At 51.5% G+C, this 16069-nt stretch overlaps 5 protein-coding genes across 5 annotated transcripts; 2 read left to right on the forward strand and 3 right to left on the reverse strand.

Moving 5' to 3' along the window:
* Positions 1 to 1016: 1016 nt before the first annotated feature.
* On the forward strand, positions 1017 to 3796 carry BKA67DRAFT_664000 (uncharacterized protein; the record flags this gene model as incomplete). Its single annotated transcript, XM_046108297.1, has 2 exons — positions 1017 to 3563; positions 3614 to 3796. The coding sequence occupies 2 exons, from the start codon at positions 1017 to 1019 to the stop codon at positions 3794 to 3796; spliced, it is 2730 nt and encodes a 909-aa protein (XP_045952656.1).
* Positions 3797 to 5518: 1722 nt separating this feature from the next.
* On the reverse strand, positions 5519 to 6566 carry BKA67DRAFT_541130 (kinase-like domain-containing protein; the record flags this gene model as incomplete). The annotated part of the gene is made up of 2 exons (XM_046100877.1): positions 5519 to 6411; positions 6530 to 6566. 2 exons carry the CDS (start codon positions 6564 to 6566, stop codon positions 5519 to 5521), a joined length of 930 nt encoding a protein of 309 aa, XP_045952657.1.
* A 1066-nt stretch (positions 6567 to 7632) lies between these two features.
* BKA67DRAFT_95393 (uncharacterized protein) lies at positions 7633 to 9605 on the reverse strand. The gene has a single exon (XM_046109561.1). It carries the CDS (start codon positions 9414 to 9416, stop codon positions 8031 to 8033), a length of 1386 nt encoding a protein of 461 aa, XP_045952658.1. The 5' UTR covers positions 9417 to 9605; the 3' UTR covers positions 7633 to 8030.
* Positions 9606 to 10180: 575 nt separating this feature from the next.
* Positions 10181 to 13908, reverse strand: BKA67DRAFT_583366 (vacuolar protein sorting-associated protein). The gene is made up of 5 exons (XM_046104065.1): positions 13820 to 13908; positions 13651 to 13757; positions 13316 to 13592; positions 10807 to 13201; positions 10181 to 10721 (listed from the first exon to the last, which is right to left on the reverse strand). The coding sequence occupies exons 3-5, from the start codon at positions 13450 to 13452 to the stop codon at positions 10554 to 10556; spliced, it is 2700 nt and encodes an 899-aa protein (XP_045952659.1). The 5' UTR covers positions 13453 to 13592; positions 13651 to 13757; positions 13820 to 13908; the 3' UTR covers positions 10181 to 10553.
* A 1199-nt stretch (positions 13909 to 15107) lies between these two features.
* Positions 15108 to 15610, forward strand: BKA67DRAFT_583369 (uncharacterized protein). Its single transcript, XM_046104066.1, has one exon. It carries the CDS (start codon positions 15286 to 15288, stop codon positions 15595 to 15597), a length of 312 nt encoding a protein of 103 aa, XP_045952660.1. The 5' UTR covers positions 15108 to 15285; the 3' UTR covers positions 15598 to 15610.
* The last annotated feature ends 459 nt before the right edge of the window (positions 15611 to 16069 follow it).

Here is a 16069-nt window from a genome sequence, read left to right on the forward strand (position 1 = left end):
CGAGACAGATATACACCTGAGACTATTTCCTGTGACAATGCCATAATACGATGTTGCATTATGGCCGCTTGAACTTTGTTTCGGTCGTCCGATTGACCGTCGTGCTAAGCTTATCGATAGACTCTGGAGCGAAGCGGTTCAGCGAAGAATAGAAACTTAGAATGAACCAGACACGAGCAAATAAAGATTGCAGCCGACCAATGGATAGGCTATGATCTCATATGACCCGGTTGGTTGTATCCTACTGGGTGGTAAGTGAGTACATATGTATGTATTTGGCACGAAAAAGGGGCCGAAGGGGCACTGTTCTATGTACGTGATGACTAAGAAGCGTTCGGTCGGGGCTGGAGCTGGGAGGCGGGAGCTGGAGCTGAAATTGGAAATGGAGCTGAAGGTAAAGGTAAAGCCCGGTACGGTGTTTGGCGTCTGTGCTTGCGACAACTAAACCTAGCCCCTACATGTGTACATACAGTAGTCCCTCCCGTCCCTCTGTAGTAAAGCTAGGTTAGCCGGTTAGTGCTGAGATATGGCCCCAAAGTGGTCCCGGTCCCTGACGACGACAACTGGGGCGGCGGTTCCATTCGCGTGGGGACACAACCTGCATTGGAGGGTTTCAACTGACTTCCAGCTTCGAGTGCAATACTGTACAACTTGAAGATCGTTCATCGGTCCGTTCTTCTCTCTTCTCGTTTGCTCATGCTCGGTTCTGATTCTGATTCTGATTCTGATTCTGATTCTGATTTCCATTCCCATTCAATATTCAATCCCATTGATTGTGTATGTACAATAGCTTGGCAGGCGGAGTCTAGTCTACCACGTCCACGTCTCCGTCCCCCAAGGTCCGTGATAGCCGTCCTTGGCTCACGCTCACTGCACCCCGTCCATCTGTTCACTCCTTTCTCACGTTGTAATTACCCAATACCCTTATCGTTCCATCGCGACCCTCATCTGGTGGATTCATACAAACCACAATCACATTGCGTTCAAATGTCCCCCATCACCCAGATACCGTAAATATGCCTTCCGACGAAAAGTCCCATTACACCCCGGCACCACCCATACCATCTTACGACGAGGCTGTCCAGGGCTCATCATCCCGCCATGACTGGCCGCCGCCACGGTCCCCCATCGACGACAGGCCCGAGTCCGAAAGAGAAGCGCAGTCGCTGCTGACCTCGTCGCGACCCGGCCCGACCGACAGGAGGTTCCCCGCAGGCTATCGCCCGCCGCATGTTGAAACCGACGACGAGGATTCGGAATGGAGCATCGACAGCGGCGATGAAGACGACACGGAGGACGCCCAGGTGCGCCGCGAGATGCAAGAGTTGGAAGTCGAGGATCCATTGAATGGGTCGGCCAGCTCACGCTCCAGCAACTCGTTATGGCGCAAGCGAATCGCCGCCCTCTCCCTGCCACAGTGGAAATGGAAATGGCGACTTCCACGCATGACGGTGCGCCTCCCCCGAGCGAGCGATAGCGCGAACATCCCGACCACGGACCCACAACAGGACAGCTCCAGCACTGCACGCCGGTCGTGGTGGCACAGCAATGTCAACATGGGGAGCTCTGCTGTCCTGATCCTCTTGGGCAGGCTGTTGGCATTGTTCTTGGTTCTGGGATTCTTGTACCTCGTCTTTGTCAGCGATCTCTTCTCAAACATGTCGCGGCGCATCGGCGGCCAGATGTTTGATCCCGAGAGCGTGCGCATGCATGTCAAGAACAGTATCGACCCCCGACGGATCCGCGACACGCTCAAGCACGTCACGAGCTACGCCCATATTGCCGGCACAGAAGGAGATTTCGCCATGGCCGAAGATGTACGCAACTCTTTCCTGAGGAGCGGTTTGGAAGATGTCACCGTGGACGAGTACTACGTCTATCTCAATTACCCGAAAGAAGATGGACGAGCCGTCGAAATCATGTCCCAAGATGGCTCCAAGGCCGTCTGGAGTGCCAAACTCGAGGAGGAGGGCGTCGGCGCCGTGAGCAACACGGTGGGGAAGCAGACCCTGGCGTTTCACGGCCACTCCAAGGCTGGCGATGTTAGAGGACCGCTGATATATGCCAACTATGGAAGCAGGGAAGATTTCAAGCGGCTATACGACAGCGGCATCGACACCAAAGGCGCCATCGCATTGGTGAGGTATTATGGTACGCAAGGTGACCGAGCCCTGAAGATCAAGGCAGCCGAACTCGCAGGGTTTGCTGGCTGTATCATCTACAGCGACCCCGCAGACGACGGCTTCCGCTTAGGACAACCCGCGCCCGGCGGACACTACATGCCGAATGACGGAGTCCAGCGAGGCGGTGTTAGTCTGATGAGCTGGGTCGTTGGCGATGTCCTTACCCCCGGCTGGGCAAGTAAAAAAGGCCAACCTCGAGAGAAGACCACTCAAACCAAGGGCCTGGTACAGATTCCCAGTCTTCCATTATCTTGGCGCGATGCCCAAAAGCTATTGCAAGCGATTGAGGGGTTTGGCGACCCGCTGCCAGAGGAATGGATAGGTGGTGTTCCAGATGTCAATAAATGGTGGAGTGGCAATGCATCGTCGCCGATTGTTAGACTGAAAAACGAACAAGACGAAGTAGAGCAACAACCCATCTGGAATATCTATGGCAAACTCGCGGGAATTGAGCAGACAGAAAAAACAATCATTGTCGGCAATCATCGGGATGCCTGGAATTGGGGTGCAACCGACCCAGGCTCAGGAACAGCCGTCATGTTGGAGGTTGCTCGTGTATTCGGCGATCTTGTTGCTAGAGGCTGGCGCCCATTACGAACGATCGAGTTCATGAGCTGGGATGCCGAGGAGTACAACTTGATCGGCAGTACCGAATTTGTGGAGAACAACCTCGACTATCTCCGTGCAGATGCCTTCGCTTACCTCAACATCGACACGGCTGTCAGTGGGTCAGAGTTTCGTGCCGCCGCATCTCCCGTGTTCAACAAGATCTTGTACAGTGTACTAGATCGTGTGCATGACCCGGTGCAAAATGCATCCCTTCGGACCTTGTGGGATGCTCGTGGAGGCCAGCTCGAAGGGCTCGGCGCAGGCAGCGACTACGTTGCCTTTCAAGACATCGCGGGAACCAGTTCCATTGATATCCGTTTTGACGGCAAGATGCATCCGTACCACTCGAATTACGACAACTTTGACTTCATGTCAAGGGTTGGCGATCCCGATTTCGTTTACCATGGCCTTTTAGGCCAAGTTTTGGCACTGCTCATTGTTGAGCTTGCAGATCGACCGGTACTTCCCTTTGACCTCCAGGAGTATGCTCTCGCTCTCGGTCGATATCTTGGAGATTTGTGGAAATGGAGCGAGGATAATGGTGCGAACAGAGACGAGAACACCAAGCTCGATCTGAATGCTATCAAAGACTCGATCAAGGAGGTCGAGGCAAGCGTTGCCAAGTTCGGCAACTGGGAAGCTGAATGGGGCCAAGCCGTCACGTCGTCTAATGGCTGGGAGCCAGCCGGGCTTGGTCGCCAAAGAACAGAGTACAACTCGAGGATGGCTGCCTTTGAAACCGGGCTCCTTGATACCGAATTCGGCGGTGGAGTGAGTATCTCCTGGTCACACTTCGTACGTCAGCCACTAATCATTCACAGATTCCCAACCGGACACAATTCCGCCACGTCGTATTTGGTCCCCAGCTCTGGTCTGGTTATGACGAAGCGTATTTTCCCGCAATCAGAGACGCGGTCGACGCACGGAATTATGAGTTGGCGCAATCCATCGCCAACAAAACGGCGACCATCATTTCTGCGGCAGCGAAGGCACTGATAGAGTAAAATTTCGTCTTTTCATTTTCGTTTTCATTTCTCATTGGAATTTTCCCTTGTCTATACGGTCCCGAAAGGAGCCTTCATGGAATTGCATCGCTCGGCGTTGGTGGTCCAGCTGGAAATGCTTGATCCGTTTCGGAACATAACTCGGTGTTTTCTTCTTTTTAAATATACTTGCTTCTCGACATTACTGTACAACAAAGAGCAGCGTAGACAAGTTCATTTATAGCGGTAATGACGCGTGTACAAAGAAACATCTACTCCATGTCACCAAGTAACATGCCAGAAAATTTCGACCGTCACTGTCAACTTCTGCGTGCGCTCGGCATACTAAGCTTACAAACGCATCTATCTTTGATCCTCCACGTCTGTTTCGGGTTTGTAGCATCAGAAATATAGAACAATATTCACACATTCTCAAACACATAGAGACACAGCTCTTAGAGAACTTGGCATCCCCGTTCGCTCCGCCCTAGGTAAGCTCGGAAGCGCTCGTTCGACGTGACCGGCGAGACATGATGGCCTATCCCTAGTGCTGCACGAGTGAAGGTTGTCGCCACAGGCGGTGTTGTGGTCGAGACCGTTGCGCCCGGCGTCCAGCATCAGCGTCGGGGCAGTAACTCGAGATCGCCGACGGGGCAGATCCAGGCGACTGGGTAGTCCGCCCGCCGCTGTTCATGCAACGGAGCCGCGCGGGAGCGATTTCGTCTTTTTGACGACAACGTCGTGCGTCGGATAAGCGATGGGACCGGACTTGGAGTAACTGAAAGGGGGGGTGCAGGAGCATTGCTACTGGGGGGTTATGTGAACGGGTATTTCGGCTGAGATGATCGCGATCAGGGGGTAAGTTGTTGCAAGCGCCAACTGATTGTCAGCAACATACTCCTTTCTTCCGTGCGTTAAAATTTACTGGGCAATACATTGCGCACATCGAGACAGACCATCCAGCAACAAGGCAGTACCTGCTATGTTCCGGTTCTTGGTAAGACTCACCACTATAGCAATTAGCAGATTAATATAAGCTGTAGATATTGGGCTGGGCACATATAAGGTTTTAATATCTTCCATTTGTCTTACAACACCCGCTATATTATTAAGTACCTGGATAAAAAGTGCTTGAAGCTTAACGACAGCGAGATGGCTACACTGACCATTGAAATCCTTATCGTTCCCAGGATTGTGCCAAGGTAACCTGAAGCTTCTGAACCAACTCAGGCTTACGCTCTTCAAATAAGCCTAGGGCTTCTGGAATGTTCTGGTAGTTTGAAACCCTTTCACAAACTCTTCCCTGATCAGAAGGCCGGCCTCAGATTGATTAGAAGTGTAGTATATGAATAGGTATGTAGTTGATAGCAGCGTTGGATATCATATCTTCAGGCTTATAGACTGATGGGACGATAGGTCTTCAGAGCATTCCTTATCCACTACTTTTATGCGTGCTCGCGTCGTCTCCTGTACAGGCACGTTTAGGAGCTTTGCCATGGGTAGAGAGCCATAGGCTCCAGGGTACTGCTTCCGATAGCTGCGTGGAACCTTCAGAAAACCAGATGCCGTCTGATCGCAGTGACTTGGTCATAGATGTTCGAAAGCAAAGAGTTATATATTGTTGTCGCGGCTAGTGCTCGGCCAGTATCGTCTTAGATTCTAGAAGAATGTCCAACATGACTTGAAGCATAGTTTCAACTGCTGCCCAATCAATCATCAATATCCATGACCGCATAAATACCGCTAAGCCTCGAAGTAAGGGTGGTTGCATGCCTGCTTGGCCGAGATCCGGCTGGCGGGATCATACTCGAGACACCTCTCCAGAAGGGCTAAGCCTTCCTCGTCTAGGTTGGAGCACAATGGTACCGAGTAGTCGCGATGCCACTTAGGGAAACTCGACTTGTAATCGGGGTAAGAGGTCACGCCCGGCCAGACTTCCTCCGTGGGTGTTCCCAGTAAGCGGAAGGTCTTAAAGATCTGGTCGATTTCGGAGTCGCCAGGGAAGAGCGGCTTTCGAATGCACATTTCGGCGAAGATGGTTCCAACTGACCACATATCGACACCGGTAGAGTACTGGCGGCCGCCTAGCAGGATCTCGGGAGCGCGGTACCAGAGGGTGACGACTTCGTGGGTATAAGTTCTTAATGGCACGCCGAAAGCGCGGGCTAGACCGAAGTCGCCTAGCTTTAGATTGCCATCGCGGTCGATTAGCAGGTTCTGAGGCTTGAGATCGCGGTGAAGAACGCGGTGGCTGTGGCAGTAGCGGATGCCAGAGCAGAGTTGCCACATAAACTTCTTGATTATGGCGTCGCCTAGTCCTAGATAGCTTAGAGACTCGCTAGAGCTCTCGGGGAGGGCCTTGCCGCGTCCACCATCGCTGACCGGTAGGGCATCCATATACCTCTTCAGGTCGAGGTCGAGGAACTCAAGGACCAGGTAGAGCTTGTGGCTGTCGACGTGTACGATGTTTAGTAAACGCAAAATGTTAGGGTCCCGCATCTCTTTGAGCAAGGAGATCTCGCGGATGGCAGTGCTTGGCACGCCCTCATCCTCGGCTTCGAGACGGATCTTCTTGAGGGCCACGATGCGGCCGTTGTTGGCGAGATCGCGGGCTTTGTAAACGACACCGTACGTGCCTGTTGACAAGCACACAGCCGAGTTAGCAATGGCCATAATCATCTCGTCTCCATGGCGTGCCCTCATGCAGAGAGTGCATGCAGCGCACGGGGGGTGGACGTGGGTCTGTCTGCGTACCTTCGCCGACCTTCTCCAGCTTCTGATAGTTATCCATGGTGGCGATTGGTAGGCGGCAAGCAGCCTCAGCGTAACGATTACTTGTCTAGATACTTACAGAGCAATTGACCACCCCGGAGGCGAAAGTCCGGCAGGGCAGGGCGATCTCGCGAACCTTATCGGCCTGATGCAGGTTACACGCCTTCAGGTTCAGTCCGATGAAGACCGAATTGTGGTCTGAAGCCGCCCGCTCAAATGCCGCAGAGATCACGCAGACGACCAAGGTGTCAGTCAGGTCTACTGTCAGGACGGACAGAGGAGCGTCGAGGTCAAAGACCCAAGGGATGGGGAAAAGAGCGGACGACGAAAAGAAAAGTCGAGCACTTCCGTTCCGCAGAAAGGAAAGCGGACCAGCTAGGCAGCAGGTCAACTCGGCGGGACAGCAGGTCGACTAACCTAAAGCGGAGGTCAGCTAACTCATATTTTCCAAGGTACTCGCTCCAGATCAGAGTACTTATGTATCAAGCTTATGGTCACCTATAAGCTTCAGCCGCGTAAGATAATAATCTCAATTCGCAATTCATCTTCGCCGAAAATAAGATACACGCAAGTGGTCAACATAAAGAATTGGCGCACTGTTCAATAAGCTATAGTGGCGGCTAACCTAGGTGGTTAACACGAAAATTAGCGTAGCGGCCATCGTAGCTCACTAACCTAGGTTAAATAATAAGCTAAATCTTGTGTCAACCACCTAGGTTAAGTTAGCTAAGGGAAGATAAACGCATACGGCCTGCCTTGTTGATTACAAAAGTCTTTAAACGATTCATGAACCTTTATCTCCGTCAGCGACGACGAGGTTTAAGTAAACTCTCCGGCATGTTAATTAAATCAGTAGCCTCTTGAAGGTATCTCCCTTCCCTCTGAGGTAATCGACTTTACTTTAGCCCGTGAGTACGGCTGGATACCCAAAGGAGTTAGTTGGCATATTGCCTAGCCGTGCCCTCTGAAGCTCTCAATTTCGGCCTCCAGACCTCCTGAATCTGAGCTTCCCTGAACCACCTTTATGCAAGAGCTAATTGCACCGCCAGTTGTTGAATTCTACTCTTCCAATGAACAAAAGAAGCTGGGCGGTTAAGGCGTCCCTAGGGGAAACGATCCACGAAATTACAAATGTTCCGGGTGCTCTTCGATCAAAAAGCAAATCTCGAGTCAGAACAGTAAAAGGGGACTCCTCTTTAGCTCGTAGGGCTGATTGACCAAACTCAGTTTCCATCGATCGCTCTAGAGGCTGACTATAGTCTCCATCTGGGGAAGCTGTGCTTTTGAATAGAAGGACTCATCAACTGGGCCCAGGAACTACGTTAATCTGCATTAGACACAAGTCGACGACGGATAATCGTTTTTGGAGGCCATGCATCCTCAGCAATACTTCAGGGTTTTGTAGGGATTAATATTGACGGTGGTCTTAAGTAGTTATTCGCAAAGGCTGAGAAGAGGCTTGGCCGCAACTGATGAGATTATCCTAATTGCCCAAGACCTCCATGGCTACGTAAAGCGAGAAGGAGAAGCCGGCCAAGCTAGCCGCAGACATAAACGATATTAAGAGATAGAACCACACGGGCACACCAAGGTACACCGCAAACATACCATGCTTCTGCATCCATCTTTCAACACGCACGCGCCGCGAGATTTTGTTGGTGGCGAACCCAGACGGGCTCGGCGTGCGCAACCATAGAAGCCTTTGGAAGCCACTAAGTAGTCCCCCACGACTACTATGGACTCCTCTGCCGCCATCTCCATCACTTCCGTTACCACTAATACCGCTACCCCCAGTAGCATTACTGTTACCAACACCAGTGACACCATCAATGCCTCTACTAGTTCCACTGCCTTCACCATCCCCACCGACGCCGACCAGCGTATCAGCAATAATCCCAGGTGACTGCCCACTCGTCTCAGAAGGCTCCCGCAACCCCATGAGCAGCATAGGCCCCTCATCCCCCTCGTCCGCCAGATAGTCCCGCAGCCGCTTCTCGGTCTCGCCCTTCTCGACGACGTCCATTTGGGGGTGCTCGGGCCTCCACTGCGGGACCTGCCTTTTCTTCCACGCGTTCCAGTCCCGGACGGGAGGCAGCGGGCTCGCGTCACCGACGACGGCGCGCCGCGCACGCTCCTCCCCGCGCTCCCGCACCACGACCAGGAAGTCGTGGAACCGGCGCCGCTGCGTCCGCGCCGTCCGCGGGCCCAGGTGGTGCCGGTTGAGCAGGTAATCTCTCGAGTTCTTGGTGCGGCCCGGCTCTTCCGGGCTCGGGGAGAAAGGGTCCTCCTCTGTCGAGGTGGGGGAGTCGGACAGGTCACTACTTAGTGGGCTGAGGGATCTCGTGCGCTGGATCTTTGGCGGTTCGGGAGTTTTTGGTGGGCTTCGAGCTTTTGATAGTTCGGGAGTCTTTGGCGGCTCAGGGGCCTTCGACGGTTCTGGCGTCTTGGTTGGGTTAGGGGGAACCTCAGGTGGTTCGGATGCAAAATTGGCAGGTCTTGTAGGAGACGTAGACCTCACAATACTTTCCGGTGACGAATAGGGGGTATTACCTGAACTAGGAGTCCCTTGGGGGCTGGGACTCGTGTTCGGACTTGGGGATCCAGCATCTTCTCTCGTGGTTGGCCTGCCTCGAGTTGGACCCGAGCCTGTCGCAGGTACTCCGAAGATAGGCGACTCCTCTGTTCCTGATACACTATATAAGGAGTCTGAGTCCGCATCTTCGGAGTTGCTAAGGAACAAATCCGTCTCGGAATTTTCTGGTGTCATACAGAACAAGTCTGAGGACCTTAAAATCCGTGTTGGTGATAGGGAGTGCTCTTCCTCCTCACGCGCCTTACCACGACCACGGCTTCTAGATGACTTCCCCATGGCGAGCCCTTTCCGGACTCCTTCAGCCTGAGTTACTGACTTCGACGGTCTCCCAGTGCTAACACGTCCCCAACCGATGAGTGCTACTTACGATAGTTGACGCTCGCTGTGACAGAATCACCCTAGTCAGATGATGAATACTGTGTGGCCCAGATAGTGAAGAAGCAACGTGCTCCAACTTCGTGCTAGATCTATTGGTGTTTTATTGAGACTAATGGCGAAAGTAAATTTTCTGACTATACTCAAGAACAAAACGTCCTTACGTTGCTCAGGATATCTGCCCCAAATCACCTCCCCGCGATCAGGGGTAATGAGAATAACTGAATCTTTCAGTCTAATAAAGGCGGCTGTGGTTGAGACCAGGACACCATTTGTTTATGAGAAACCCATCAAACTTTCCTTTGTTGTCTTTGTCTAGCCACGTCACTCTAGATCGCCCAAAAACAGATGTTCACTTCAACCCCATCGTAATAGACTTAGTTCTCAATTCGAAAACAAAGAAAAAGAAAGGCGCCCGTTGCACGGTGACGAGGATAGATCTATTGTCAAGGGGAACTGTGGAGAGTGTGTACATAAGGCTGTAGCTTTTACAGTAATGTGGTAATGGTAGCAAGCAGCCTTAGATACAATCGAGGACATAAATAAAAAGGAAGAACTTTGCTCTAAACCGGTGTGTACGTCATTCGTGGGGTTGCGACAAACAGAACCCGTCGCGCCTTTCAGTTCAGATTCTGGACATCAAAGATTAAACATAGTAAAACGCTCGCTAGGAAACTAAGATTGTTAATGAAGCATCGAAAGATGCTAAGAAGGCTATCACCTAGCCGCCCTGGGCGGATGAACAGACCATACAGTATGATATACATTTCAAGTCGTGCGACTCATGGTATACATCTCTCGTGTTGGCAACAGGCTTGTTACAAAGTATGTACAATTATTCGTTTCATCTGCCCAATACCGCTAATTCGATCTGGTGCAAAATCTCATACACCTCTTTGTCTCCAATCTCTTGTTCCCTTGCGTGCAATGGTGGTTGGGTATGCAGTGTGCGATCTCATGAACGCCCTTTTCTCTTAGCACCGCAGACTAGTCGCACTTTCCTGTCGCTCAGTTTCACTTTCTCAAACCAGGGTCACCTCACTTTTGCGGATAGAGCACGACCCCTTCCCAGCCCCTACTAGCGATATTCTCCAATGTCTGCTTGAAGTGCTTCTTACTGCTTTCAACACTTGCAGAGTCTTGTTGGTTGGTACTTAAATTAGAGTGGATAAGTTCGATAAGACCATTCAAGTACTTGGTCGTAACCTGCAGATGTTATCAGCATTAAGCTTAGAAAGAAAAAAAAAAGGGAAGTGGACAGGCTAAACGAGATTAGGTTAATGGGACTTACCGATTCGTTTTGCTGTTCAAAGTAGTAGGCATAACGATCCAGGATTTCGACGAACAGCTCGATCGAGGTCGCCTGCTCCATACAGCTATCGGCGACCCGAAGCGCTCTTTGAAGACACTCGAGAACACGCTTGCCATCGCGGTACAAATTCTCCTCGGATTCCTGTGCAGCTGCGATAGGGGTTGCCCACCACAAGTGACTTGCCAGGTAGACCGCCCGACACTGATCGGGCTTGCGCAGTAACTTGCTACCGTGAAGAGCGCACTTTGTAATAAGCGTGTCGTAATTTTCCCTGCCGAAGTTGCGCGTCTGGTGGAGGGCACTGGCAATTACACAAACGGCTTGGAACTGAGCCTTGGAGTCGCTAACAGCCTCTTCATATACTGTAAATGCCTGGGCAAAGAATTCATACGCAACCTCCTCAAAGCCAGTCATGTCAGCGGTTTGACCACAAGCGCTGAACAGTCGCAAGGCGAGCTCGGCAGTTCCAGAGCCATTGACACGAGCATATAGACCAGAGATGGCTGAGTGCATGAACTTGAACAATGCGGAGGATTGTGTTTCCCAATTATCGTCGTAGTGCTCGCGAGACTTGAAACGTCTAGCGAGCTTCATGCCAGAGGTGATAATTGGTGGGGTGGTTGTCCGAATGCGCTCAGCACCTTCGCCGTATGCTTTGCGAATCATTTGCAACAACTTGAACTGGGTATCGTTGTTGTCGCTTTGGAGGAGATGGACAAGTCGTGCGAGCCAACCTTGCTCCTCGATTGTTTCGTCCGTCTCTACTACTCGCCTTTGTGGGCCGCCGGGATAACCGGCAGGAGGTTGAGATCCTTCCTTGATAAGGACTTTGAGGACCTCGAGGACGTTTTCCAGTTGTGTGGGGGTAGTTATTAATGTGTGCTCTCGAAGGAGAGTCCTGGCAACTTCGCCAGCGACAGCTCTCCGCGTCGGATAAGTCTGTGACTGAAAAAGGGATACATATGTTGGAAGCGACAATGCTGTAAAGATGGAGACGTATCTCTTGAGTGGTGCTTGTAGGAGTGCCAGCAAGCTTTGCTGTGCTGGCGGCGAGTGCAAGTCGGCGCTATTTGCGTGTTCCCGCACCTTCCGGTTCGCATAATCGAGAATCTGGTCGACATAGTCCAGTCTGTTGGGGTAGATGTTCAGAGCCAGATTTGTAAGGGATACCAGTAATGCGATTGTATCTTGGATGGCCAGGTGCTGCGCTGCAACGAGGTTGTTGACTTGGTCAAAGAAGATCTCGTACAGCTTGACGTCTTTGGGAATGCCGCGTTCCTTCTTGAGTGACTCGTCTGGTTGTTCACCTTCTGCGTCTACCGCAGTGGTTTCCGTCTCGGCGATAGAGGGTTCAGCTTCGGTAACAGATTCGGCGCCTTCATCGGCTGGTGTTTCTTCCGTGGCTCCATTTCTGTGCTCATCCTCGTCGCCCTTGCCGTCGCCGTCGCCATTGCTGTTCGCATTTTCCGAGGACTCGGCAGCGTCTGGTTTTGCCTCCTGCTGCTCCTTTCCTAGTCGTACCTTCTCCAAGAGATCTGCCAGAGCGTCCTCTTCCAATTTGCCCCGGTCGTCACTGCCTTCGACTTGGGACTCTCGTTCAGCATATGCCGACAGTCTATCCATCAAGCCGATTACGATGGCTTTAACATTGACATGGGGGTTCAGTCGAGACACGGCGGCAAGGAACTGGTCCAAGGTGTGCAGGTGGAATTCGTCGGGGAAGACCTGGGTAATAATCTCGAGGAGATACTCTTGGGCCAAGACATCGCGACATTGGACGACCTGCTCGAGCAGTGGCGCCAAGATGCCATTGGTGTATGCCTCCAAGTCTACCAATTGGCTCAGGCGCACGATGTTGCTGCCGACCAAGAGCTGCAGCTCTTTGCGCTCGCGTGTGCGCTGCTCCCGATCGCGCGAGTGGCCCTGGTGTTGCAACCGCACCCAAAGCTTGTTCATCTCGACGAAGTTGGTGAGCACGAAGTTGATGGAGTCCTGGAGGTTTCCCTCGGGCCCATCACCGTCGCCGGTCGGAAGGTAGTCTCTGGCCTGGCCGGAAAGGTAGTATCGGAGGAACAGGCCTCGTATGGGATGTTGGACACCTCTGCTCATATCCATCATGTCCTTCATGAGCTCTTTGACAGGCGCCTCGGGTATGGACATGTAGGCGGTGCCGACGGTGATCATGAGGTACATGCGGGGAATGATATTGCCGGCGTATTGGACGAGCTCGTAGAGATCGGCGAGGTGGTTGTGTGGGTGGTTCTCTCGGAGATGAACGGAGAGGTATCGCAAGGCGTCGAAGACGGCCATGTATAGCTCGTAGTACTGCTTGGGGCCCAGGCTGCTGGTTCGGAGCTCTGATACGAGAGTAGAGCTATGTGACAAGTCAGGTCAAAGTCAGCACGAGGCGGGCGAGGCAATGCAACGCAATGCAACAGGACGGTGCGCAGGCGGTGCCTGTAGCTACGGCGTAGAGAAAAAAACATACCAGCACTTGAGGGCGTCCATGAGCTTCCCCGATTGATCGAGACATTTGCGCATGAGGACTGTCTGCTGGCGCACGGCTATCAAGGCATCCTCGAGCAGTCGTGCCTGGTCCTCAGGCGGAGCGGGCGTTGTCGACATGACTGCGGTATGATGTGATGGAAGCGGAAGGAACGCGATCAAGTCTACAGCTGGTCAAGATCAAGCGAATGGTGAAAGGCGCATTGATGAGTACCGGCTTGGCAGGGAGCGGGTTTGGTGGTATGTCGTCCGAAGTCAATCTCCAGTAAGTTAGTTTATTAATTCGGCTGCCTTGAAGTCGTCGCAGGAGGAGCTCACCTGAAGTGGCAGTCTAGTTCGTGCAGTAGGCAGGGGCTTGGGGGGTTGAGGATGTATGTGATAGCTTTAAGGCTCAAGGGTCAGGAGGCTTGAGGCTTGAGGCTTAACTAGGCAGAGCTAGGTTAACTTAATACATACATATGTAACTTAAAGGCTCGAGGCAGCTCACAATCATAGTCGCACTCGCTCGCAGCACTCCGTAACCGTGACCCTGCAAGCCGACCATGGACCTTGACCATTGCATGGAGATGATGCGACCCACTCAAAGTCGTCACTTTCATTCTTGTCACTGGAGAAGGCTTCTGGGCTTATCCGTAGGGCATCCGTAGTAGGTTAGACTCGGTTAGCTTAGTACTCTACTCCAACAGGAAGCACAGACATTTTCTCAGGCTCATCCCCCCATGCACCGCCACAACTCTCACAAACATGATAACTGCAAGGTCAATGATTTCCTTAGATTGTCAAATGCCTAACCTTAGGTTAGGTCCGTTACATGTATTCCTTGTTCCCATCAGATCAGGCCCGTCTCTAAGCCAAAAAGAAAGATGGAAAAAACCACTTCTTACTTGGCAAAAACCTAGAACGGCTATCTATGTAAGCTAAACGAGACATGCACACCGATAGGTGACATATGTGACCAGACACTTATCATGCCGCATACTAGCATACAAACGCATCCTGCAAAAAGTTGTAGTATGTAGTAATTACCCATCATGGGTGCACAGGCCCTTGTGCCCACCATCCTACCCTGCATACCATGCACTTGTCCGGGCCGAAATCCATGACTAGATGATAATTTCGACTCACAAGCAACCCGGCCAGGCTGGAGCCATGATTTATCAGCCGGCTGTTTGTTCAGATAGTAACACTCATGCAGATCGTCTGGACTATGCCCTGGTCCAATGTATCTCCAGATCGTCACCTCTAGCTGATCATTACCCGACTCTGAGCTGCTTTTCTCCAGTATAAAATCCACACCACATAACGTGCAGCTATGCATCTGCTCACCCAGCTCCGTCCCTGACGCACCATCGTGTCGACCACAAACTTTGCAAGTACAATGTACTTCAATCTCAAACGCTTGATTTTCCCGCGCCTGCAACTTACCTTTGAGCTTGATGTGACGACAAACATAGAGATTTGCTGCAAAGTCCATACGATAGGCCACCTGATGGTTGAAGTTCAATCTGCCACATGCGGTGTAGCACTGAGTCTCTTGCCAGAAAACTTCGCCGTCGTTCACATACCTCTCTATGATGAAGGCTCATCTTGGAGAATTTCAGCCGTTCTATCGTATCTGACTCCACCAACTGACGTAGCCAGTCCACCTTTCGGCCAAGTCGCACATTCTTTGCGTATCCGTATATCATGACGCCTTGTGCTGGCTGATTCCGCGTCGAGGAATAGTGCTCGAACTCATTGAGTTGTTCACATGAAGTCTTCTGTTCTCTTTGCACGTTTTCTTCATAGCATCATGAATTATTCGACACCGTGGGCAATAAATGACATCCATCTCCCGCTCCAACAGCTTGAGGAACGCCACTTTGTTGCCGCCGCTCAGAGTTTCATGCCAGCAAACATTCACAAAGGTATTGTTCTAATCAACTACAGCTATCTTGCGCGTGTTGTGGAAGCATGAGTCAACAGGGTGGAGAGACTAAACCTGCGCAAACATATCGCATCACGTCGAGAAGAACACAATTTCCCAGTATATCTAACTACAACATTTCCTCTTTCATGTTTCATTTACGCCGATTTTTCTCTCCCAATGCAACCGATATAACAGCACTTCTACAACAGACCATTGTTCCACTGAGCACCTTGCAGTCATGGCTTCAACAGCGAATATTTTCAGCATTTTTCCAAAGTTTACCCCGGGGTCTAAGATTGAGGATATGGAGAGCAGCTGTACAGCCTGCCATTCCAGGTGCACATTCCTTCACCTAGGGGCTTTACTCAGCGGCAGGCGAAGCCAATGCCATCGGCGACTATGGCATCATATTGGGTATTAAACAACCTTTACATCCGTTGGCTGCCCCGACTTTTGAAGTTGGAACTGCAGGACTCCATTGGACTGATATATACCCATTTGTCTATCTGGAGAACTGAGGCTTGTGCACCGCATGTGAAGAGTTTTGTAACATTATGGAAGGCCATTGCCAGCAGTAAGACTGGCGAGTGAAGCCGCGAATGTCTGCAGAAGATGCTCGCAGTGGCCCTCAGCCGCCGTACGTACTGATGAAATTAATATTCAGTTCGAAAGGTGAAATGTAGTAATTTACCGTTCATCCTCAGATGGACCTATATTGTCTTGAGCCTTTAGGTCCGGCGAAATATAGAAATTGAAATAAAACTAACGTTCAGCCGTTCATTTCAATCAGGGCAGAGGTTATGCCTATAGGCACTTTGCCCTAAAATG

This window comes from Truncatella angustata, assembly GCF_020726525.1.
Source record: "Truncatella angustata strain MPI-SDFR-AT-0073 chromosome Unknown BKA67scaffold_10, whole genome shotgun sequence".
Classification (NCBI taxonomy): domain Eukaryota; kingdom Fungi; phylum Ascomycota; class Sordariomycetes; order Amphisphaeriales; family Sporocadaceae; genus Truncatella; species Truncatella angustata.